Source organism: Pleurodeles waltl, chromosome 2_1 (assembly GCF_031143425.1).
Source record: "Pleurodeles waltl isolate 20211129_DDA chromosome 2_1, aPleWal1.hap1.20221129, whole genome shotgun sequence".
NCBI lineage: Eukaryota > Metazoa > Chordata > Amphibia > Caudata > Salamandridae > Pleurodeles > Pleurodeles waltl.
The window spans coordinates 183148267-183175769 of NC_090438.1; the positions used below are offsets into that span (position 1 = coordinate 183148267).

General features: G+C 43.5%; 1 protein-coding gene across 1 annotated transcript in view; it reads left to right on the forward strand.

Annotated features, from left to right (window-relative positions):
* Positions 1-23726, forward strand: part of NKRF (NFKB repressing factor) — an 83113-nt gene extending 59387 nt beyond the window's left edge. The window contains exon 3 of the mRNA XM_069212306.1: positions 21036-23726. Within this exon, the coding sequence (XP_069068407.1) occupies positions 21036-23203 (2168 nt within the window). The 3' untranslated portion in view covers positions 23204-23726. The remainder of the gene's footprint in view (positions 1-21035) is intronic.
* Positions 23727-27503: the final 3777 nt, after the last annotated feature.

Consider the following 27503-nt stretch of genomic DNA (forward strand, 5'->3'; position numbering starts at 1 on the left):
CCAGATGCACAGATTTGGACAAGAGCTCCAAAGTGTAGAATCAGACTACACACAAAAGAGACTGTACATCCAACAAGACACAGGGAAGATATCAACCCTTCCCCCAATAATGAGAAAAAGAAGGATCGGATTTCTCAAGGATGACGCACAACCACAAGCCAAAGTGGTTAAAAAAGTAACGCCTCCGCCCTCTCCACCACAACAGGCATCGCCGGCACAAATGCACTCACCAGCGCAAACTACTATAAGTCAAGATAATCAGGATCAAGACGCTTGGGACTTATACGACACCCCAGTGCCGGACAATGATCCCGATTCATACCCCACAAAGCTGTCACCGCCAGAGGACAGTACCTCATACTCGCAACTAGTGGCTAGGGCAGCAGAATTCCACAATGTCCAACTGCATTCCGATCCTATAGAGGATGATTTTTTATTTAACACCCTCTCGGCTACACATAGCCAATATCAATGTCTCCCAATGCTACCAGGGATGTTACGGCACGCAAAACAAATTTTTGAAGAGCCCGTAAAATCAAGAGCCATCACCCCAAGGGTGGATAAGAAATATAAACCACCACCCACACACCCAGTGTTTATTACTTCGCAGTTACCACCTGACTCCGTAGTAGTAGGGGCAGCTCGCAAAAGAGCAAATTCCCATACATCTGGCGACGCCCCACCTCCGGACAAAGAAAGCCGAAAATTTGATGCGGCAGGAAAAAGTCGCATCACAGGCAGCCAACCAATGGCGCATCGCAAATTCTCAAGCGCTGCTAGCCCGATATGACCGCGCACACTGGGATGAGATGCAACTTCTCATAGACCATCTTCCCCAGGAATACCAAAAAAGGGCGCAGCAAATAGTTGAAGAGGGACAAACGATCTCGAACAATCAAATCCGCTCTTCAATGGACGCAGCCGATACTGCAGCAAGAACAGTCAACACTGCTGTCACCATAAGGAGACACGCATGGCTCCGCACTTCAGGGTTCAAACCTGAAATCCAGCAGGCTGTCCTTAATATGCCCTTCAACGAAAAACAACTTTTTGGCCTTGAAGTGGACACAGCCATTGAAAAACTTAAAAAGGACACAGACACGGCCAAAGCCATGGGCGCACTCTACTCCCCGCAGAGCAGAGGCTCTTTTAGAAAAACTCCATTTAGAGGGGGGGTTTCGTGGCCAACCCACAGACACCACCAGCCAGCCAACAAACAAGAACCACACCCTATCAGGGTTCATTCCAAAGGGGAGGTTTCAGGGGATATAGAGGGGGGTCAATTCCCAAGGAGTAGGGGAAAATTCCAAACTCCAAAAACACCTCCACCTAAACAGTGACTTTCAAGTAACACAACCCCTTCACTCAACACCAGTGGGGGGAAGACTAAGCCAATTCTACCAATCTTGGCAGCAGATTACAACAGACAATTGGGTACTAGCAATAATCCAACATGGCTATTGCATAGAATTCCACACATTCCCACCAAACATCCCTCCAAAAACACGCAAAATGTCACTACAACATTTAGAACTTTTAGGACTAGAAGTTCAAGCACTACTGCAAAAGGATGCAATAGAATTAGTACCAGTACAACAAAAAAACACAGGAGTTTACTCCCTGTACTTTCTAATTCCAAAAAAAGACAAAACATTAAGACCAATATTAGATCTCAGGACACTAAATACCTACATCATATCGGACCACTTTCACATGGTCACACTACAAGACATCATTCCACTGCTCAAACAGCAAGATTACATGACCACATTAGACCTAAAAGATGCGTACTTTCATATACCGATACATCCTTCTCACAGAAAGTACCTAAGGTTCGTATTCAAAGGAATACATTACCAATTCAAGGTGTTGCCATTCGGAATAACAACTGCACCAAGAGTATTCACAAAATGTCTAGCAGTAGTAGCAGCACATATCAGGAGACAACAAATACATGTGTTTCCTTACCTAGACGATTGGCTAATCAAGACCAACACAGTAAGAAAGTGCACAAACAACACCACATATGTCATACAAACCCTTCACAAACTGGGTTTCTCCATCAACTATACAAAGTCACACCTCGAACCGTGTCAGACACAACAATATCTAGGGGCAACCATCAACACATCAAAAGGAATTGCCACTCCAAGTCCACAAAGAGTTCAAGCATTCCACAAAGTAATAAGTGCTATGTTTCCAAACCAAAAGATACAAGCAAAATTTGTGCTAAAACTTCTAGGCATGATGTCATCATGCATAGCCATTGTCCCAAACGCAAGACTACACATGCGACCCTTACAACAGTGCCTAGCATCACAATGGTCACAAGCACAGGGTCAACTTCTAGATCTGGTGTTGGTAGACCGCCAAACATACCTCTCGCTTCTATGGTGGAACAGCAACAATTTAAACAAAGGGTGGACATTTCAGGACCCAGTGCCTCAATACGTTATAACAGATGCTTCCATGACAGGGTGGGGAGCACACCTCAATCACCACAGCATTCAAAGACAATGGGACGTACACCAAACAAAATTTCATATAAATTACCTAGAACTGTTAGCAGTATTTCTAGCGTTAAAAGCCTTTCAACCCATAATAACACACAAATACATTCTTGTCAAAACAGACAACATGACAACAATGTATTATTTAAACAAACAAGGAGGAACACACTCAACACAATTGTGTCTCCTAACACAAAAAATATGGCAGTGGGCGATTCACAACCACATTCGCCTAATAGCACAATTTATTCCAGGGATCCAAAACCAACTAGCAGACAACCTTTCGCGAGATCACCAACAAGTCCACGAATGGGAAATTCACCCCCAAGTTCTGAACAATTACTTTCAAATTTGGGGAACACCCCAGATAGATTTGTTCTCAACAAAAGAAAACGCAAAATGCCAAAACTTCGCATCCAGGTACCCACACCGCGAATCACAAGGCAATGCTCTATGGATGAGTTGGTCAGGGATATTTGCATACGCTTTTCCCCCTCTCCCTCTCCTTCCATATCTAGTAAACAAATTGAGTCAAAACCAACTCAAACTCATACTGATAGCACCCACATGGGCAAGACAACCTTGGTATACAACTCTACTAGACCTTTCACTAGTACCGCATGTCAAACTACCCAACAGACCAGATCTGTTAACACAACACAAACAACAGATCAGGCATCCAAACCCAGCCTCATTGAATCTAGCAATTTGGCTCCTGAAATCCTAGAATTCGGACACTTAGACCTCACACAAGAATGTATGGAGGTCATAAAACAAGCTAGAAAAGCTTCCACTAGACACTGCTATGCATCTAAGTGGAAAAGATTTGTTTGCTACTGCCATACCAATCAAATCCAACCATTGCATGCCTCTACAAAGGACATAGTGGGATACTTACTACATTTGCAAAAAGCAACCCTTGTTTTTTCATCTACAAAAATACACCTCGCAGCAATATCTGCTTACCTACAAACTACTCATTCATAGTCTCTATTTAGAATACCAGTTATTAAAGCATTCATGGAAGGGCTAAAAATAATTATACCACCAAGAACACCACCAGTTCCTTCATGGAACCTTAACATCGTCTTAACAAGACTCATGGGTCCACCTTTTGAACCCATGCATTCCTGTGAAATGCAATATTTAACGTGGAAAGTCGCATTTCTCATTGCAATCACATCCCTCAGAAGAGTAAGTGAAATACAGGCATTTACCATACAAGAACCATTTATTCAAATACATAAAAATAAAATAGTTCTAAGAACAAATCCAAAATTTCTACCAAAAGTAATCTCACCATTCCATTTAAATCAAACAGTAGAATTACCAGTGTTCTTCCCACAGCCAGATTCCGTGGCTGAAAGGGCACTCCATACATTAGACATCAAAAGAGCACTAATGTACTACATTGACAGAACAAAGTTAATCAGGAAAACAAAACAACTGTTCATAGCTTTTCAAAAACCACACATAGGAAATCCAATCTCTAAACAAGGCATTGCTAGATGGATAGTCAGATGTATTCAAACATGCTATCTTAAAGCCAAGAGAGAATTGCCTATTACACCAAAGGCGCACTCAACCAGAAAGAAAGGTGCTACAATGGCCTTTCTAGGAAACATTCCTATGAGCGAAATATGTAAGGCTGCAACCTGGTCTACGCCTCATACATTTACTAAACACTACTGTGTAGATGTACTAAATGCACAACAAGCTACAGTGGGCCAAGCTGTACTAAGAACATTATTCCAAACTACTTCAACTCCTACAGGCTAAACCACCGCTTTTAGGGGAGGTAACTGCTTTATAGTCTATGCTCAACATGTGTATCTGCAGCAACATATGCCATCGAACTGAAAATGTCACTTACCCAGTGTACATCTGTTCGTGGCATTAGTCGCTGCAGATTCACATGTGGCCTCCCCGGGAAGCCTGTAGCCGTTTAGAAGTAAATCTTAAATCTTAAACATTTGTACATTTGTAAATAATTATTATAAACTTTTTATGTACATACGTATTCACTCCATTGCATGGGCACTATTTATAGCAAACAACTCCAGCCTCACCCTCTGCGGGGAAAACAATCTAAGATGGAGTCGACGCCCATGCGCAATGGAGCCGAAGAGGGAGGAGTCCTTCGGTCCCGTGACCAAAAAAGACTTCTTCGAAGAAAAACAACTTGTAATACTCCGAGCCCAACACCAGGCAGCGGACTGTGCTCAACATGTGAATCTGCAGCGACTAATGCCACGAACAGATGTACACTGGGTAAGTGACATTTTCAATATATATATATATATATATATATATATATATATATATATATATATATATATATATATATATATATATATATATTTTTTTTTAGAGATTTTGAAAACACAAAAGAAAACAAGCATTGGCAAAGCCAGTCAGTCTTGCCCATGGGTGAGCTATTGCCTTTGGCATTCGGTCAGGGGTGCCTAACAAAGCGGTGGAGAAACAGGATAAGAAGAAACTGGGAGGGACAGGGTGGGGACAAGTTGAATATAAAAAACAAAAATGACTCAACCCAGCAGCAAAGTTCAAGCTGCTAGAAACTGCGTCACTACCCCCCCACCCCCAATAGAGTTGGTCAGTCAAAATAGCGTCCACGCATCCTGCATTGGCACGTGTGGATTTAATAGCCAATGAACACTTCGGAACTCCGAGTAGCACACTAGGATTGTCTGAGGGTCTCCTGATTCTCCAGTTCTAGGAGAATATTTAAAAAATCCCACTGGACTACAGTCTTACGGTGAAGCAACAATTTATTGTGACTGGCAAGGTTCTGTAACACATCATTAATCTATTTATACAGCAGGACACATCATCCTCATGATACCTGAGGTTCATGTTTTATGATTATTTTGAACCCCCAGAAAACTATATAAAATTGAAGCAATCGACTTGGAATGAATCTGCATTTAAATTTAACACACGGATTGTTCAGTGTGTGGTCCCCCTATATGCCATATCGGCTGCGCTTTTGATACAAAAGTAAAGCTTAAGCACAACAAAGTGGCTTCTGTGGACCTGCCATTTAAATTATTACATTGAAACATTTTTATTTTTGAAATTCACATTCTGATATTTCATCACAGCATAAATAAATCACACCCCACTTCAATTTTAAAAAATGAAGTTGGCCGGCTCTGGACAAACAGCGATACATGTTTCATTAAGTTGCACATACCATTCCCAGTAAATAGGAATATTTCAGACTGCAGTGCTCAGCTGACTGTAAGACTGCTGAATCAGGTGTAGCAAATGTATGCAAAGGAAGACTGCTGGTTGCTAAAAGGAGAAGTCAACTAAAAATCTAGCAAAGGTCACCTTTCTAAGGGTTCCGTTTCCCTGACGAGAAAACACAGCTGATGTGTATTGTGTGCTTTCCTTTGTTAGTAGAACAAATAAGCGAGTATTGGTTACCTGCATTCACAGCAGGAGAATGGCTTAGAAGGGGAGCTTTAAGGGGTCTGTAACGCTATTAAAATGCACGTATCAAGAAGAAACATACTTCCAAGAAATCTTTTGTTCTTCTGTAAATGTGTCTTCCTACTCTAGGGTGAGATGTGCTACTGGTGGCCACAAAGGAGGCTGGCAGTCAAGGCAATTAGAATCCCCCGCCCTCCCCCCACCCAATCCGTCTTGATAAATGGTGGACAGTAATGTAGACAAACATATCCACTGGCTAGAAACAGGATGAAACAAACATCCCATCCCTCCCCACCACATGGGAACAAGTGCCCAGTGCTGCTTGGTAATTGGGAGGAAGTCACCTCCCACAGCCCGGAAATGGTTACTCATTCAGTGAGCAGCAGACACAGCACAGGCAAAACAAGCAACGGGGCAGAAGGGGGAATGTGCAGTACAACGGGAAACAAAAGACTTGTAAGTTATCTGGGGCAGGTAGCGATGAGGGAGGTGGTGGGGGAACTGGTCAAGCTGTGAAGGGGATGGAACAGGCGCCCTTGGAAAACAGCATCTGACATTTGATCTTGGTCTTTGAATGCACAGCTAATCTGATCAGCTGTACACCCTCGCCAAGTTCCCATTCCGCTTTATCACTCCATCATTCTTTAAGGAAATCGGTAGTATTGAAGCATGATTTTTGTGGGAATGGAATCGTTCTAAAATCTTCCAACTGCCCAAAGGAAAGTCAGATGTCCGCTTTCCACTCTGTAGCACCTGCTAAAGCGTAAAGATTTGATCAGGCATATCACGGTCGTATTGTGTCTGAAGATCACAGAGTCAAAGTTGAAGCACTGCTCACTATTTTTTTTTTTTTTTTTCAATTATATTTTTTTCATCGTCTGGCAACAAGAAAGACAGCAGGACACTGCCACCACCTTCTAATGTCAACAGATAATGCTAATGTTCGATGGCATCTGTCGCTGTAGATACACATGTTCTGCATAGCTCGCCATCTGGTGTTGGGTCGGAGTGTTACAAGTTGTTTTTCTTCGAAGAAGTCTTTCGAGTCACGGGACCGAGTGACTCCTCCTTCTGTCTCCATTGCGCGTGGGCGTCGACTCCATCTTCGATTGTTTTCTTTCCGCCATCGGGTTCGGACCTGTTCCTGTCGCTCCGAGTTTCGGAAATGAAAGTTAGTTAATATCGGAAGATTTTAGTCGGTATTGTTGCGTTCGGGATCGGCGTAGTTAGAGTCAACACCGCATCGAAGATCGACGCGCTCCGGTGCCCTTCGGGGTAGTTTTCGATCCCCCGTCGGGGCCTGGTCGGCCCGACCGCGTGTCTAACAACGTCGATGGAACGGACCCCGTTCCGTTTTTGTCCCAAATGCCACAACAAATACCCGTATACAGACCAACATTTGGTCTGTAACCTGTGCCTGTCGCCTGAGCACAGTGAAGAGACTTGCGAGGCCTGTCGTGCGTTCCGGTCCCGAAAGACACTCCGTGACCGTCGAGCCAGGAGACTTCAGATGGCGTCCACGCCGACAGCGCACCGAGAGTTCGAGGAACAAGAGGAAGAAGAAACCTTTTCGATCCACGAATCGGACTCCGAGGAATTCGACGATCAAAGAACCGTGAATAAGACGTCGAAAACAACACAGAAGAAAAGTGACAAGGCCCAGGGGACGCCACTGCCACCAGGCCATGGCTCCACCCATAAATTCGGTGACCGACCATCGGCACCGAAAAAGGCCAAAACAGTGCCGAGATCGTCCGACTCCGGTCGAGACACCGGCACGCAGCCTTCTCGGGATCGAGAAAGTGCTGGAGAAAAGCAACGACACCGAGATAGCGGTGTAGAAGCGGCTCGACGCCGAGACAGCGGCACCGGCGAAGATCGACGCCGAGAGGTTTCGACGCCAAAAAAGAAAAAAGCCACCTCGGAGCCGAAAAGAGATACAGGCAGGGTTTCGGTGCCGAAACAACCCGTAACCGACCCAGGTCCAGGCTCTTATACAGAGGAACAATCACTGTCCTCTCAGATGCGAAAGCATAGGTTTGAGGAAGAGCTGCAATCCACCGAAGTGGACCATACGCAAAAACGTATTTTCATACAGCAGGGAACGGGAAGAATAAGCACCCTTCCCCCTATTAGGAGAAAAAGGAGACTGGAGTTTCAAACAGACCAGGCGCCACAAACCAAAATGGTGAAAAAGGTGACTCCGCCACCCTCTCCTCCACCTGTAATTAACGTCTCACCAGCGCAAACTCCGTCACATTCCCCGGCTCACACCACCATGAGCCAAGGTGACCAGGATCAAGACGCTTGGGACTTATATGACGCCCCAGTGTCGGACAACCGTTCGGAGGCATATCCAACAAAGCCCTCACCACCAGAAGACAGCTCAGCATACTCTCAAGTGGTGGCTAGAGCAGCACAATTCCACAACGTAAACCTCCACTCAGAACAAGTCGAGGATGACTTTTTATTCAACACCCTCTCCTCCACCCACAGCTCCTACCAAAGCCTGCCTATGCTGCCAGGTATGCTTCGGCACGCAAAGGAAATATTCAAGGAGCCGGTCAAAAGTAGGGCAATAACGCCAAGGGTGGAAAAGAAGTATAAGGCACCTCCTACAGACCCTGTTTTCATCACCACACAGCTGCCACCAGATTCCGTCGTAGTAGGAGCAGCTCGGAAAAGAGCCAACTCCCACACATCTGGGGATGCACCACCCCCAGATAAAGAGAGCCGCAAGTTCGATGCAGCTGGGAAAAGAGTCGCAGTACAAGCTGCAAACCAGTGGCGCATCGCTAACTCTCAAGCACTACTTGCGCGCTATGACAGAGCCCATTGGGATGAGATGCAACACCTCATCGAGCATCTTCCCAAGGAACTACAAAAGAGGGCAAAGCAGGTGGTTGAGGAAGGGCAGAACATATCAAATAACCAGATACGTTCTTCTATGGACGCAGCAGACACAGCTGCAAGAACAATTAATACATCTGTGACCATTAGAAGGCACGCATGGCTAAGAACGTCTGGGTTCAAACCAGAGATACAGCAGGCAGTGCTCAATATGCCATTCAACGAAAAACAACTGTTCGGACCAGAAGTGGACACGGCAATCGAAAAACTTAAAAAAGACACTGACACTGCTAAAGCCATGGGCGCACTCTACTCCCCGCAGAGCAGAGGAATCTACAGCACCTTCCGCAAGACACCCTTTAGAGGGGGGTTTCGGGGTCAGGCCACACAAGCCAGCACCTCACAGGCAACACCGTCCAGCTACCAGGGACAGTACAGGGGAGGCTTTCGGGGCCAATACAGAGGAGGGCAATTCCCTAGGAATAGAGGAAAATTTCAAAGCCCAAAAACCCCTACAACCAAGCAGTGACTCAGATGTCACTCACCCCCTCCATACAACACCAGTGGGGGGAAGAATAGGTCAATATTACAAAGCATGGGAGGAAATAACTACAGACACTTGGGTCTTAGCAATTATCCAACATGGTTATTGCATAGAATTCCTACAATTCCCTCCAAACATACCACCAAAAGCACAGAATTTATCAAAACAACATTCCGAACTCCTGGAAATGGAAGTTCAAGCACTATTGCAAAAGAATGCAATCGAATTAGTACCAAACACACAAACACACAGGAGTCTATTCACTGTACTTCTTAATACCAAAAAAGGACAAAACACTGAGACCAATCCTAGACCTCAGAATACTAAACACCTACATCAAATCAGACCACTTTCACATGGTCACGCTACAAGAAGTGTTACCATTGCTAAAACTACAGGACTACATGACAACCTTCGACCTCAAAGACGCGTATTTCCATATACCAATACATCCGTCGCACAGGAAATGCCTACGGTTCGTATTCAAAGGAATACATTACCAATTCAAAGTATTGCCTTTTGGTTTAACAACCGCACCAAGAGTCTTTACAAAATGTCTAGCAGTAGTGGCTGCACACATCAGAAGGCAGCAAATACATGTATTCCCGTATCTAGACGACTGGCTAATCAAAACCAATTCACTAACAAAGTGCTTACAACACACAAATCAAATCATACAAACCCTTTACAAACTAGGGTTCACCGTCAACTTTGCAAAATCCAACATTTTGCCGTGCAAAGTACAACAATACCTGGGAGCCATAATAGACACAATAAAAGGAGTAGCCACTCCAAGTCCACAAAGAATTCAAAATTTCAACAAGATCATACAACGCATGTATCCCACACAAACAATACAAGCAAAGATGATATTACAACTCCTAGGCATGATGTCTTCATGCATAGCCATTCATTGTCCCGAACGCAAGACTACACATGAGGCCCTTACAACAGTGCCTAGCATCACAATGATCACAAGCACAGGGTCACCTTCTAGATCTGGTATTAATAGACCGCCAAACTTACCTCTCGCTTCTATGGTGGAACAGTATAAATTTAAACAAAGGGCGGCCATTCCAAGACCCAGTGCCACAATGCGTAATAACAACAGATGCTTCCATGACAGGGTGGGGAGCACACCTCGATCAACACAGCATACAAGGACAATGGAACGTACATCAAACAAAACTGCATATAAATCACCTAGAAATGCTAGCAGTTTTTCAAGCATTAAGGGCTTTCCAACCAATTATAACTCACAAATACATTCTTGTCAAAACAGACAACATGACAACAATGTATTATCTAAACAAACAGGGGGGGACACACTCAACGCAGTTGAGCCTTCTAGCACAGAAGATATGGCGATGGGCAATTCACAACCACATTCGCCTAATAGCACAGTTTATTCCAGGGATCCAGAATCAACTTGCAGACAATCTCTCTCGAGATCACCAACAGGTCCACGAATGGGAAATTCACCCCCAAATTCTAAACACTTACTTCAGACTCTGGGGAACACCTCAAATAGACTTGTTTGCAACAAGAGAGAACGCAAAATGCCAAAACTTCGCATCCAGATACCCACACAGGCAGTCCCAAGGCAATGCCCTATGGATGAACTGGTTCAGGGATATTTGCCTACGCTTTTCCTCCTCTCCCTCTCCTTCCTTATCTGGTAAACAAATTGAGTCAAAACAATCTCAAACTCATTTTAATAGCACCAACTTGGGCAAGGCAACCCTGGTACACAACACTGCTAGACCTATCAGTAGTACCCCACATCAAATTGCCCAACAGGCCGGATCTGTTAACACAACACAACCAACAGATCAGACATCCAGATCCAGCATCGCTGAATCTAGCAATCTGGCTCCTGAAATCCTAGAATTCGGACACTTACAACTTACCCAAGAATGTATGGACGTCATAAAGCAAGCCAGAAGGCCATCCACTAGGCACTGCTATGCAAGTAAATGGAAGAGGTTTGTCTGCTACTGCCATCATAATCAGATCCAACCTTTACACGCAACTCCAAAGGACGTAGTGGGTTACTTGCTTCACTTATAAAAATCTAACCTAGCCTTCTCTTCCATTAAAATACACCTTGCGGCAATATCTGCATACCTGCAGACTACCTATTCAACTTCCCTATATAGGATACCAGTCATTAAAGCATTCATGGAAGGCCTTAAAAGAATTATACCACCAAGAACACCACCTGTTCCTTCATGGAACTTGAATGTTGTCTTAACAAGACTCATGGGTCCACCTTTTGAACCCATGCACTCTTGCGAAATACAGTTCCTAACCTGGAAGGTTGCATTTCTCATCGCCATTACATCTCTAAGAAGAGTAAGCGAAATTCAGGCGTTTACAATACAAGAACCTTTTATACAACTACACAAAAATAAAGTTGTCCTAAGGACTAATCCTACATTTTTACCAAAGGTTATTTCACCGTTCCACCTAAATCAAACAGTGGAACTACCAGTGTTCTTCCCACAGCCAGATTCCGTAGCTGAGAGGGCACTACATACATTAGATGTCAAAAGAGCATTAATGTACTACATTGACAGAACGAAAAACATCAGAAAGACTAAACAACTATTTATTGCATTCCAAAAACCTCATGCAGGAAACCCAATATCAAAACAAGGTATAGCCAGATGGATAGTTAAATGCATCCAAATCTGCTACCTTAAAGCAAAACGACAACTGCCCATTACACCAAGGGCACACTCAACCAGAAAAAAAGGTGCTACCATGGCCTTTCTAGGAAACATCCCAATGCAAGAAATATGTAAGGCAGCCACATGGTCTACGCCACACACGTTCACCAAGCACTACTGTGTAGACGTGTTATCCGCACAGCAAGCCACAGTAGGTCAAGCCGTGTTAAGAACATTATTTCAAACCACTTCCATTCCTACAGGCTGAGCCACCGCTTTTGGGGAGATAACTGCTTACTAGTCTATGCAGAACATGTGTATCTACAGCGACAGATGCCATCGAACTGAAAATGTCACTTACCCAGTGTACATCTGTTCGTGGCATCAGTCGCTGGAGATTCACATGTGCCCACCCACCTCCCCGGGAGCCTGTAGCAGTTCGGAAGTTAGCTTCAACTTTGTACATTTGTATATATATATTATTTTAACCTTAAATAGGTACATACTTAGTCACTCCATTGCATGGGCACTATTACTACAACACAACTCCTACCTCACCCTCTGCGGGGAAAACAATCGAAGATGGAGTCGACGCCCATGCGCAATGGAGACAGAAGGAGGAGTCACTCGGTCCCGTGACTCGAAAGAGTTCTTCGAAGAAAAACAACTTGTAACACTCCGACCCAACACCAGATGGCGAGCTATGCAGAACATGTGAATCTCCAGCGACTGATGCCACGAACAGATGTACACTGGGTAAGTGACATTTTCATTCCTGATCAAACTAAGTAAATCTGTGCATTTCAACTGAACAAAGGATGACCGCTCAACCACCTTTCTGGAACAATATGGTAAAAATAATTGCCAGTATCAGTCATGTTTCATGAATTTTAAGTTGAATTCCAACTAGAGTATAAAGAAGAAATATATTTTCTAGCTCCCTCTCCCAAAATACTTTTAAATGTTTGCAGTTATCGAGCATCAAAGGAAACCATGAGTCCAGCCCAGCCCTAGTGAATCGAATGTCCCATGTACCCAGATCTACACCAGCAAATGAAAGAGTTCATTAAAAACTACTGTGAGGCTACTTGAAACTCCTCCAGCTCCGTGCCTGGCTAATGTTATTTAATATCCAGTATACTAATGAATACGAAGGTGTAGGAGGTTGGCTCTGTATGCACTATTTCAAAGTAAGGAATAGTATGCACAGAGTCCAAGGGTTCCCCTTAGAGGTAAGATAGTGGCAAAAAGAGATAATACTAATGCTTTATTTTGTGGTAGTGTGGTCGAGCAGTAGGCTTATCAAAGGAGTAGTGTTAAGCATTTGTTGTACACACACAGGCAATAAATGAGAAACACACACTCAAAGACAATTCCAGGCCAATAGGTTTTTGTATAGAAAAATATATTTTCTTAGCTTATTTTAAGGACCACAGGTTCAAGATTTACATGTAATACTTCAAAGGAAAGGTATTTCAGGTACGTACTTTAGGAACTTTGAATTAGCAAAATAGCATATACAGTTTTCACATAAATGACATATAGCTATTTTAAAACTAGACACAGTGCAATTTTCATCAGTTCCTGGGGGGAGTAAGAGTTTGGTAGTTCTTGCAGGTAAGTAAACCACCTACGGGGTTCAAGTTTGGGTCCAAGGTAGCCCACCGTTGGGGGTTCAGAGCAACCCCAAAGTTACCACACCAGCAGCTCAGGGCAGGTCAGGTGCAGAGGTCAAAGTGGTGCTCAAAACGCATAGGCTTCAATGGAGAAGGGGGTGCCCCGGTTCCAGTCTGCCAGCAGGTAAGTACCCGCGTCTTCGGAGGGCAGACCAGGGGGGTTTTGTAGGGCACCGGGGGGAACACAAGTCCACACAGAAAGTACACCCTCAGCGGCGCAGGGGCGGCTGGGTGCAGTGTGCAAACACACGTTGGTTTGTAATAGAAATCAATGGGAGACCAAGGGGTCTCTTCAGCAATGCAGGCAAGGGGGGGGGGCTCCTCGGGGTAAGCACCACCTGGGCAAGGGAGAGGGCCACCAGAGGGTCGTTCCTGCACTGGAGGTCGGATCCTTCAGGCCCTGGGGGCTGCGGGTGTAGAGTCTTTACCAGGCGTTGGATCTTTGAAGCAGGCAGACGCGGTCAGGGGGAGCCTCGGGATTCCCTCTGCAGGCGTCGCTGTGGGGGCTCAGGGGGTCAACTCTGGCTACTCACGGTCTCGCAGTCGCCGGGGAGTCCTCCCTGAAGTGTTTGTTCTACACAAGTCGAGCCGGGGGCGTCGGGTGCAGAGTGGCAAGTCTCACGCTTCCGGTGGGAAACGCAAGTTGTTTCAAAGTTGCTGCTTTGTTTCAAAGTTGCAGTCTTTGGTGAACAGGGCCGCTGTCCTCGGGAGTTCTTGGTCCTTCTAGAGCAGGGCAGCCCTCTGAGGATTCAGAGGTCGCTGGTCCCTGGGGAAAGCGTCGCTGGAGCAGTGTCTTTAGAAGTGGGGAGACAGGCCGGTAGAGCTGGGGCCAAAGCAGTTGGTGTCTCCGTCTTCTCTGCAGGGTTTTTCAGCTTAGCAGTCCTCTTCTTATTAGGTTGCAGGAATCTGAGTTCCTAGGTTCTGGGGAGCCCTTAAATACTAAATTTAAGGGCGTGTTTAGGTCTGGGGGGTTAGTAGCCAATGGCTACTTGCCCTGAGGGTAAGTACACCCTCTTTGTGCCTCCTCCCAAGGGGAGGGGGTCACATTCCTATCCCTAATGGGGGAATCCTCCATCTGCAAGATGGAGGATTTCTAAAAGTCAGTCACCTCAGCTCAGGGCACCTTAGGGGCTGTCCTGACTGGCCAGTGACTCCTCCTTGTTTTTCTCATTATCTCCTCCGGCCTTGCCGCCAAAAGTGGGGCCGTGGCCGGAGGGGACGGGCAACTCCACTAGCTGGAGTGCCCTGGGGTGCTGTAACAAAGGGGGTGGGCCTTTGAGGCTCACCGCCAGGTGTTGCAGTTCCTGCAAGGGGGAGGTGATAAGCATCTCCACCCAGTACAGGCTTTGTTACTAGCCACAGAGTGACAAAGGCACTCTCCCCATGTGGCCAGCAACATGTCTCGAGTGTGGCAGGCTGCTAAAACCAGTCAGCCTACACAGGTAGTTGGTTAAGGTTTCAGGGGGCATCTCTAAGATGCCCTCTGGGGTGTATTTCACAATAAAATGTACACTGGCATCAGTGTGCATTTATTGTGCTGAGAAGTTTGATACCAAACTTCCCAGTTTTCAGTGTAGCCATTATGGTGCTGTGGAGTTCGTGCATGACAGACTCCCAGACCATATACTCTTATGGCTACCCTGCACTTACAATGTCTAATGTTTTGCTTAGACACTGTAGGGGCACAGTGCTCATGGCACTGGTGCCCTCACCTATGGTATAGTGCACCCTGCCTCAGGGCTGTAAGGCCTGCTAGAGGGGTGACTTATCTATACTGCATAGGCAGTGTGAGGTTGGCAAGGCACCCTGAGGGGAGTGCCATGTCGACTTACTCGTTTTGTTCTCACCAGCACACACAAGCTGGCAAGCAGTGTGCCTGTGCTGAGTGAGGGGTCTCCAGGGTGGCATAAGATATGATGCAGCCCTTAGAGACCTTCCCTGGCATCAGGTTCCTTGGTACCAGTTACAAGGGACTTACCTGGATGCCAGGGTGTGCCAATTGTGTAAACAAAAGTACAGGTTAGGGAAAGAACACTGGTGCTGGGGCCTGGTTAGCAGGCCTCCGCACACTTTCAAATCAAAACTTAGCATCAGCAAAGGCAAAACGTCAGGGGGTAACCATGCCAAGGAGGCATTTCCTTACAGAAGGCAAATCTAGAAGAGTACACTGGTGGTGGTGCCAGTACGGTGGGTGTAGGTATGAGAAGCAAAGCATTTACATCCAGTGGCTGGATTGCACAATGTGAAACCAGAAAAATGGAAGTAATCAAGGCTTACCCCCTTAACTAAATTGTGTGATCCTAGGCAATTGTTTAATTTAACTTTCCCTCCCATTTCTTCATTATCATTTATAAAAGTACGTTGAAATACATGCCTTCTGGATGTGACCAGTACGAAACCTTCTGTGTTTGATTTAATAAACTGATATTTTTCCTGTATAATAGGAACCCAACCCAAAGTGTGCACTTAGCAACTGTCTTGCATCTTTTTTCACTATCAGGGTGGGGGGAAGAATGCATGTTTGTAAATCCATGTTTGAAAGCTATTTCTTTAAAAAACTAAAAAAATAATAAAAATAATTCTCAATGCTCTGATATAATGTGATGTACTAAGGTGAAACCGTTCTTCATGTTAATGAAATGCACTTTTTGAATTTTGAAGAGACGTTATCATATTTTTACACTTTTGCTGTACAATGTCTTTAAAAATGAAGGTGCTTCTAAAGTCAGACGGTGCAGGATAACCTAATTACTTCCTTTCTTTAGTTTCAATTAACCTAGAAATAAAGGCTTGCCTGTTTGCTCAGCACTAACATTGTTAAAGAAGTTAAACAGTCATATACCACCCCTTTTAACTGGTCCATGTTTTATCTAAATCTTTGGCTAGCTTTACTAGCACATCGTTTTACTATTTTTCTTGTAATAGGCACATTTGTTTGCTTCTTGGTCTAAAATGGTTATAATTTAGTTTTCAAGGCTTGACACCCTAGTAGAAAGGTCCATCTTTTACTTACTTCTTTTGGTACTTTTATTAGCAGATCATTTGAACATTGTTCCTATAGTAGGTAATTATTTTGCTTCTTGATCTAAGGTGATTATAGTTCAATTTTCAAGGCTTTTGTTAACTCGCTTCCTCCCTTGATTATTTTTCAAAAGTTTTTGGGGGAACGTTATTGCTAATGAGGCTGTGCTCAGAATGTTACTGTTAATAGCCTGGAACCCTTGCTTTTAAGGACACTGCTTGTCTTTGTCAATTCTGTCAGAAATTGGTCTTGAGGTAGCCGTTTTTATTAAGCTTTTGATAGCTTTCCATATTAGCAGTATGGTTTGTGCCAGATTTATTGTTAGTGGTGAACACACTGAATTATTTTGCATCCATCAGGGGATTAAGAAAGGAATGGGTCTCATCCTTTTTATTCAATTATTGTATTAACTCGTCTGCTTCTGAGTTCAAATCTTAACTTGCATCCCCAAAAGTTGGGGCACATCCCTTTGCTTCTTTACATTGATGACCCATTCCGTCATCACTCAGGTTACCACGAACGCCACCTTGACGCAGACAATTAACTGTGAAGTTTGTGCTGCAGAATATTTTTTATGTGCATCTGCTAATTTTCATGACTTTAATTAAATATTACAGACACACGCCTTTATCTCATTTCTTTTGGGACAGTGACACTTTCCATTCTAAGACTTCTATTTTTTTTTTTTTTTTCTAGTTATATGTAATGTCCTAAGTCCTTGCATGTGTTTTGCCTTTGGCTAAAAATCAAAGCTTTAAAATCACGTAAAGGGCTCCTGTCAGATACTTGCTAAGGATCGTATACAGAGGTGAGGAAGCAATGTGGTTGGTGGAGAGCTTGAGTAGATAGTAGTCACTGGTAATTTGCTTACATTTTAGAATATTGAGCAACTACCATAAATAGGATGTGTTTGTGCTGATAGAATCTATCTCAAGTAGGAAAAAACTCAAATTCGTTCTGCTGGAATTGCCACGTTTTAAGACGTTTCTTAAAAATAGGGAAGTTGGATGGGTAGCAAATGTAAGTAGGAAGTTTACCAATTCTCGGCAGCAAAATAAGATACAGAGATGAATCCGAGGGACAATTGCCTGATGGAGATTGGCGAGAAAAAGGGCCCGTCTGAGTTGGTAAGGTTTTGGTCTTTTGTTGATGTAAGCTGGGCTGGTCTCAGAAAATGCCGTAGACATGGAGCACACAGTTCTGAGAAGAGAATGGTTTCTTACAGGAAGGCAATGCAGGTCCCTAAGATAGTGTGAAGAATGAGAACTAGTAGGAAGATCCCAGATGAGTCTCGCTGCTAAAATGTAAGTAAGCTGTGGCCGGTGTATTCAGGTATACTGAAGTAAAGGGCTTTACTGTAGGATAAGCAGGAAGTAATCAGTCTATGGATGACTGATTTCTGCCCTAATAGGGGCAGCCAGGTAAAGGGTTTCCACAACTCTCAATGACTTTTATGACTTGTTTGGCCACGGATAGGTTATCATCCGGATGAGTCCATGATTCTAAGATAGTGTTACTAGTGAATTTGCAGGACCCAAATCATTAAGCCAACATACTTGGGACTAACTGGAAAATAGTTTGCCAGACATCAAGACCTCCGTCCGTTGCTATTTGGTTTCAGACAGCTTGACTTTATCCAAGGGGCAATACCAATGTTTGCCTTTGTAACAACAGAAAGTGTCTAATTTCTGACCAGGTTGGTGAGAGGGCAGATATCAGAAGTAGATATTAAAAAGTGTGGCCTTTGGAGGACCCCTGAGGCACACCATAGAATAAAGGTGATCCAGTGAGTGCAAAGGAGGAAGGGAAACGTCCTGTGAACCAGAATATCAGAAGGAACCAAACCAGATCAAGGCCTTGAGGCAAATGTCTAATTCAAACAGTTGTTTAATTTAGGTGGAATTGAAGTCAGTATAGAAATCCACAGAAATATTGAGTAGGGTCACAGCAGTCGAGTCTCTGTGGTCCAGGATGGTATGAAGGTGGTTAGTGGCTGCAAGTAGAGCTGACTCTACCAAAAGAGGTTTGAAAACCATGTACAGGTTGAATCAAGGATTGGCATACAGATATTTAAAGTTATTGATTTGCCAACTTTTCCACAACTTTGGCGGGTAGAGGAAAAGCCTAGATTAAGCTATAATAAGTGCATAAGAGTAGTAGACTAAACACTTGCTTCCAACATTTAGGAACTGAGGTTTAGAGCAAGACCCATTGCCTAGTAATTGCCAGTGGCGAAGATTAATTGAAGCATTCCACCCATCACTTTGTTTATTTAAAGTGAGACACCTTAATTGCGATGGACATGCTGCAAAGTCAGTCCTGCACTCGCAGCACAATTAGACTTCAGCTGCACCCACTGACTGTTTAGGCCCAAAAGGCCCATGAGTTTGGGGTTGTGTGTGTTACCATTTGCATTACACCTGGCCTGACAGTTATGGCTGGGCTAATCCTAATAAAGGGGGCTCAAGACTAGTTTGCATGTGATTGGTACCTTTCTAGAGTGGAATGGTGGGCTAAAAATGATAGACAGGGATGTAGCTTTAAGTAATTACCAATGGCTGAGATAAATTCAAGCATTTAGCCCATCCATTTATTCTCTTTGGAGAGCGAGCATTTGTGGAAAATTTTAAGGGTTACTAACGAGAAGGATTGAATGTGATGCCATTGGCACTTAGAGTGACTGGAACATGTGAAGGAGGTATAGAGAGAGTCACTGTAAGATGGTCAGGACCTAGAGCTCTATTCAGATGTGTCATGTCTATATTTCTGACATTCGTATCCAGCTCATTTGGCTTCCAGCTTCCAAACTGAGGATTTTTAAAGCACTGAGTCTACCACGAAGCCTTGCATGATCTTTCTGCAAGCAGCTATATATGTAATGTCTTATTTTTTTTGGGGGGTGGGGGAGGGAGGGCCTCTTGCATTCAAGCTTCCCGTATTTCGCCACAGTTCTGAAGTTGAGGAGGACTATAATGGGCGATCATTCCTTCACCTTGTTGATACCGATGCCAGACGAGGCAGAGCTCTCAATTGACACTCTTTTTAGGATTAGTCTTTTTTGGGTCAGATTGTTGGAAACCTTGTTATCAGTTCTTCAAAAAAGTACAATAAGAAGTAGGGGGAGAGTGGGATCAGCCCCCTTCAGCTAATGGCTTCAATTAATTTTTCATATCGTGCCATGGCTTGGCTGTCCTTCAGACGATAGCCTTTTAAGGATGTTTACGTTGTCCCACTTCTTTTAAGTTTTGATGATGGGCCCATCAAGTAGTTCTTTTGCTGAACTGCAAATACCACATATAGCTTGAGACCGAGTGCTGTTCTTTGGTGTAATTACTTTGCTGGCATAATTACAGTTTATGTGCTGGTTTACAGTTTTAGGTTTTGCCTGAACAGCGTGCATGCGCTGTCAGCGAAATCTGTTGTTTACAAAACAAACAAAAAAAAGCTTCAAACTGGCTGAGAGTCTACTCATTACTTAACCGTGCTTGGTTTCCACATCACTAATTTCCTTGCTTCTTACTGGTCACACCTCCTGTTTCCTCCTGGCTGCTTGCCTCCTCCCGCTTTATTCTGGGGTTTCGGCCCCTGCTATGGAGCCTGGACCTAGCACAGCTTTATATTTGCAGAGTGTCTTTCCTCTTTGCGTTCCTCCATGTACCTTTTGGTTTTTTAAATATTTTTTACCAGGCACGCTATAAAGTGAATGACATTTAACTGCCAGTCCCCCCTCCTCTGACACACACCACTGGTGCTTTCTGTAATTTGTTTCCTCGCATCTCCTTCATGCTGCTTGCTCTCTCCATTGCTTTCTTTAAACACATTCCATGTTGTGCAACATGGCTTAAAAAAAAAAAAAACACCATAACGAGGTCCACTGCACAGCAGCTTACCGCTGTACGTCATCTCTTTAAAAAAAATAAAAATAAAAAATAAAAAAATCTTTCATTTAGTGTGATAGTGTTGCAAAGAGGCACAGTGCAGACTATTTGTTGAGGGCGCCTGCTGATTTACAATATGAAATAATTTACAGTACGTGATCTATCATATGGAGGAAAAACAGTAAAGCGCTAGCTTCAAAGACTATAAATGATAAATGACAACTACTATGACTGTAGAGACATCAACATTTGGATTCTAGGTAATGACAAACGATTGGAGGGCAGTATCAGGAGTAAAGTGGGAGTTTGAGAATAAATCATTGCAGACGTGTGGAAAGCATTTAATTCAGGACAAAGATGTGTATGTTTAGTGAAATGTAGCCCTTCGTGTGACTTTTTTTTTGTTCTTGCATTTATTCCACAGGTCAAGAACCTCCAACAAAGCAAACTGCTTCGAAGTTTCGTCCAAGACCACGTTTTGAACCTGTACATTTTGTGGCCAGCACCATTCAGGAAGAGGAAAAGAAACCATTTGAAGTACAGAAAGAAGATACTAGCCGCGAAGCACCAAATTGTTTTGATGGAAAAATAGTTTCCAATCATATGCTTGAACAGAGTTCTGCGGATTTTGCTTTGGATAGCTTCAGTGATCATGAAGAAAATTCACAATTTCACGATTACTCTCAAAACGATCGGTATGTCGATTATGACACATTAGACCGTTCTGATCAGCAAAACAAAAGCCTAAACGATAACGAAACTTTTATGTCTAAGCTGGAGCAGAACTACTCTGCAAAATTTGAATCTCACAATTCAACTTTATCCAAAAACTTTAGGGCACATGTGTTAGATATGTGGACTGAGAACAGCAAACAGGGTCGAAAAGGCATTGGCTTTGTGAAAGCACCGCGAAAAACAGGCAGAGCACCTTTGATTCGTAAGGGACCCAGAAGAAACATTACCTTAGACCGATGTTCACCAACACAAAAGAGAGAGATGTTAATCCAAAAACTTTCAGCTGTAGCATTGCAGAATCTTTATGCTCCTGAAGTCATGTGTGCTCCAGAAAAAGTTAATCATACATATTTGTTGACTCGTTGTATTCAAGCATGCAAAACCAATCCAGAGTATATTTATGCTGCTTTGAAAACCATTCCACCTGCTGATCTGCCAAGAAACAAAAAGCTTCTTGGAGATGGTTATGCGTGTGAGGTAAGATGTCAAAATGTGTACTTGGCCACTGGTTATTCTGGCAGCAAAAATGGAGCCAGAGACCGGGCTGCAGAGCAGGCAATGAGACTTTTACAAAAGCCTGTTGAAATTCGGTGTGTCCAGCGAAAGTTTAAACACGGCTTTCAAGAAGACTTGGTAGTTTGTCAGTGTGGTGCACCCACTCCAGAATTCCCAGCAGCTCTTAAAGAACCGCAACACGACAATGATGATTTTACATCTAGGAACGAAGATTTTGCTAATGTCCAAGAGGATGCTAATCAAAACAAAGAACCATACTCAGCGAGACCTTGGACTAGTTTTGTCATTACTGAAAATGCCAGTGATGCAGTATGTATCCTTAACAATTCTGCTGCCACAAACAAAATGAAACTGGAATATAAGTATGATTTGATGCCTTCTCTTGCTTGGCGTTGTAAATTATTTTTGCAGGACCATTGTGTGGCTGAGGGATATGGAAATAAGAAAACCAGCAAGCATGCAGCTGCTGAAGAAGCAGTACGAATCCTCAAAAAGATGCAGTCTAATGTCCAGAAAATCAAAGAACCAGAGGGCCCAATGACAAGCAGTACATCTTTTCAACAGAAGAGCAAGTCTCTTAAGGATCTTGTTGTTTATGAAATTTCTGCAAATCCTGTTTGCACACTTCATGATACTGCTCAGTTCAATAAAGTAACAGTTGAGTATACCTTTGACAAAATGACCGGTGAAGAGTGGAAGTGCAAGGTGTTCTTGGACAGTCAGTTTATTGGAGAGGGGATAGGCCTGAAAAAGAATGTGAAACACATTGCAGCAGAAGAAGCTTTAAGAGTACTCAAACAAACCCACCCTACCGTGGTAAATAAACTGAAGCAGGGTCCTACAGAAGAGGCAATTTCAAGAAATCAGATTTGTGGTCGATCGGCACAAGAAGCTTACAAACAAAAAATTAAAGATGACAACATAGGAAATCAGCTACTTAGAAAAATGGGCTGGACTGGTGGAGGTTTGGGCAAAGGGGGTGAAGGTATAGCTGAGCCCATCATGGTGAAGGAACAATTTAAAAGGGAAGGATTGGGTCTTGATCTTGACCGAAACCATGTAGTCAATAAAAGAGATATTGAGATGATGATCAGAAACTATGCAGCTTCCTACAGTCAGGAGAATTTAACGTTCTCTAACGAACTTACCAATGATGAGCGAAAGCAAATTCACCAGATTGCCCAAAGATATGGGCTCAAAAGTAAATCTCATGGGCAAGGTGCTTCCAGGTTTTTGGTAGTGAGTAGAAAGAGGCGTAGAGAGGATTTGATTGATGAACTTAAGCAGGTTGGCCAGGTAGCAGGCTATCAGCTAGTCATGCCAGTCCCAAATCAGTTTTAGTGCTTTGCATTTTAGTTTACTACACATTTACTGACCAAGTTATAGAAGCTGGTCATACAGTAAATGCTCAGTTGTGTTGCAGAACATATCCATATTAAAATAGGTGTTTTGCTTTGTTTATATATTTTCTGATACTTGGTTAGAGGCATGTGTAAGTTATTCTCTTGTGCTAGCACATTACAAGATGCACTCTAGAGCAGTTGCATTATGTGTTTGATACAAATGTTCATATTTCGTTAATGTGTAATAAGGAATCAGTTTATTTTCAAAATGACGTATTAAAACTATAACAACTATCACTGATTTACCTTCCCTCTGTAAACAAAAAAGATTTATACTGTTAAATGTTGTCGCTACTGAAGAAAGTATTCATGCAATTTGGCTTTGGCTATAATCAAGGTTATTTCTTTGTCATTCTACATGGAGCATAACCTAATTTATAATTCCAGATGAGGCACTTGTTGATGTAAAATATGAATATATGACAGTGTTTCTATTAATAAATCTTCCCATATTTTTTTTATCTTGAGAATTTCTTAATTTTTATCAGTCGTGATGTTGAGAGTTTGTGTTACGAATACATGAACTACTTGCTTAAAAAATGTGTCACTTTTTAATAAAGTATATGAGGAAGACGTTTACTATGTATTCATAATAGACACATCACTTCGATATTTTCCTCTAGGTAAACGTAAAGAGCCATGAAGCCAAACTATCCATTTAAACTTTGTACTACTGAAAAATCTGTCTTGGGTTAAGAAACCGCCTAATTGTAATCTGTGCAACTACATGTTCATCTGTTTTATTATTTTAAGTATATTTTCAATTTTAACTAGTATGCTTATTTTTGTGTGTAAAACTATATTTTAGCTAATACATTTTCCCCTATAAAAATTTCAATTTTAATGAGTAATATTTCTAGTTGTGGGTGCGAAAGGCAAGTGCTTACAAATAACCTAGAAACTGGATTAAGTATATGTATTTGGTGCTGCATGTTCATATTTTTGGGCACAGGTGCTAACAACATACCATAGACGACCCACCGAATTCACCAGCTGTTTTGGCCCATCAGTGCAGACTGAAACCTACTTAATATTAGTGACTAATGTGTGTTCACATTTAGGATTTACTTTTTTTTTTTTTTTAAGCAGCTCTTGACTCTGACCCATAATATGCCACATATGTACGTGTATCTTTGTACATTTATATGGATGTTTAACCAACACAAACCCCTTATCTTTGTGGTTTGTCACTCCTTATTGAAACCTCAGATGCAAAATCTCTTCCACTTTAATGTGTATGACCTTGTGGCAAAAAGCATATTGCCTTCTTGTCATGTTGATGTGGTCTGGTGGCAGGTTTAATTGCTTGTTCCAGAAATTCAGGCGCCAGAGCACTTAGTTTGACAGGAAGCTGTAGTGCCATGTTCTGCCTTATACTCGCAATAGATAGTTCAGTCTGCACTTCAGTCTCATGTGTTTCTCCTGTGATAGGTGTAGCACATCTTGTGCAACCAGTTGGCGAAGCCACTCTGCATTGAAGATCATTTATATGGGGCCTTTTTTTAAATTGTGATGGTGGAAACAAAAGTCAAAGATTTATTGAGAGAATAGAGAAGTGAATGACCAGTTCATTAAAAATGCAGTCATATTTGATCCAGCCTCCTGGTACCTGCATTTCCGGTCCTGGCATTATGAGTTTCTGGCTGTTGTAAAGAGTCTATTTGTTGCTTTTTTCCATTGTAGATTATTTGATAAAGAATACAGGTGTACTTTACTTGTATGGTAGTTTCTGTGCAGTTAATGTTTTTATTTGCTTGAATGTTCAGTATTCTCGGCTGGGGGACTTTTGTAACAATGAGGTTTCTTTCAAAGTGTCCTCCATGTTGTACCTCTCTGGGTTTTCTGGTTCTACTTACCTTTATGGTGCGTCTTGCTAGCCCTGATAATTTATACTTACTTGCAGGTAAAAGGGAAATTTCAGAAAGATCAATATAGCCCTCAGTTCCACCATCTTTGTGATATGGCGACTCAGCGTAGACCAGAAACTCTAGCTAACTGATTTGCAGCTCTCACCTCATCAAGGTACGTTCAGTCACTGTGGCCTGAGAGGTGAGCATTTGCGGGAATGACACTCCTTTGCTCATATTCTCTTCCTTTGTCCACCACTAACAACTGCAAAGCTGCCAGCAGAAGTATCAGCTGATCTTTAGTTTCCTAAGTGTTGAGTCCAATGGTTCTTTATGCACTGCTGGAAGAAAGCCTGCATGAAGTTTCACCTTCAGAACTAAATAGATTCATCCCACATTCAAGCCAATGGAAGATTAGTTCTGTTGGCTCAGTTGTGGCAAAACTAAATTGAAAATTGGCTCTCCCCTGAAGAATGCTCACTTTGTGTACATCTCAACACTGCCAAGCAGTGATCCTTGTTAAATATTTTGAAGTTGTTGGGTGAAACTCTGCATAGTTGTCTTGTGAGGTGGCCCTTTGCAATAATTCATCGAGTTATGGCTGTTTCCTTTGCTCCAACATAAAATGCCATGCTAAATGGCAAGACCTTAAATTGAAAATGGGCCTTGCTTATGGTGAATCTTAGAAACCTCCTTTATTTATGCACTTTGTGACTGAGCAAGTCTTCCGATGCATAACCATGCGTTCAATGGCATATGTCGCTGCAGATACACATGTTGAGCACAGTCCGCTGCCTGGTGTTGGGCTCGGAGTATTACAAGTTGTTTTTCTTCGAAGAAGTCTTTTTTGGTCACGGGACCGAAGGACTCCTCCCTCTTCGGCTCCATTGCGCATGGGCGTCGACTCCATCTTAGATTGTTTTTTTCCGCTGTCGGGTTCGGACGTGTTCCTTTTCGCTCCGTGTTTCGGTTCGGAAAGTTAGTCAGAATCTCGGAAGAAAGCGTCGGTATTGTTCCGTTCGGTATCGGGATAGTTAGGTACATCGACACCGATCATCGGAAGACTTTGGGGTAGCTTCGATCCCCCATCGGGGCCTGGTCGGCCCGACCGCGTGTGAGGCCGAAGCCGATGGAACGGACCCCGTTCCGTTTCTGCCCAAAATGTCACAGTAAGTATCCTTATACAGATCAGCACTTGGTCTGTAACTTGTGCTTGTCCCCCGAGCACAAGGAGGATACCTGTGAGGCCTGTCGAGCCTTCCGGTCCAGAAAAACACTCCGGGACCGAAGAGCCAGGCGTCTACAAATGGCGTCCACGCCGACAAAACAACGTTTCGACGACGAAGAGGAAACATTCTCGGTTCCGGACTCAGAATCCGGAGACTCCGACGTCGAACAACAACAACAAACAGTGAGTAAGACGTTGAAAATAAAGACCATCGAAAAAACAAAAGCCCAGGGGACGCCACTGCCAACAGGCCATGGCTCGACCCATAAAACCGGCGACCTGTCGAAAGCGCTGAAAAAGGGCACGCCCATAGCGAAGACACCCGACTCCGGTCGAGGGACCGCCATGGAGCAACCTCGGAGCTGAGATAGCGGCTCCGAGAAGCAAAAACAAGATGCCGGCACCGAAAAACATCGGCACCGAGACACACTGCCGAAAGCCACAAAAATTCAGTTGGTACCGAAGCCGAAAAAAGATTCTCTCTCGGCGCCGAAAAGTTCCACACCTCCTTCCTACACAGAGGAACAAGGAATAAGTGGCCAGATGCACAGATTTGGACAAGAGCTCCAAAGTGTAGAATCAGACTACACACAAAAGAGACTGTACATCCAACAAGACACAGGGAAGATATCAACCCTTCCCCCAATAATGAGAAAAAGAAGGATCGGATTTCTCAAGGATGACGCACAACCACAAGCCAAAGTGGTTAAAAAAGTCACGCCTCCGCCCTCTCCACCACAACAGGCATCGCCGGCACAAACTCCGCCACAAATGCACTCACCAGCGCAAACTACTATAAGTCAAGATAATCAGGATCAAGACGCTTGGGACTTATACGACACCCCAGTGCCGGACAATGATCCTGATTCATACCCCACAAAGCCGTCACCGCCAGAGGACAGTACCTCCTACTCGCAACTAGTGGCTAGGGCAGCAGAATTCCACAATGTCCAACTGCATTCCGATCCTATAGAGGATGATTTTTTATTTAACACCCTCTCGGCTACACATAGCCAATATCAATGTCTCCCAATGCTACCAGGGATGTTACGGCACGCAAAACAAATTTTTGAAGAGCCCGTAAAATCAAGAGCCATCACCCCAAGGGTGGATAAGAAATATAAACCACCACCCACAGACCCAGTGTTTATTACTTCGCAGTT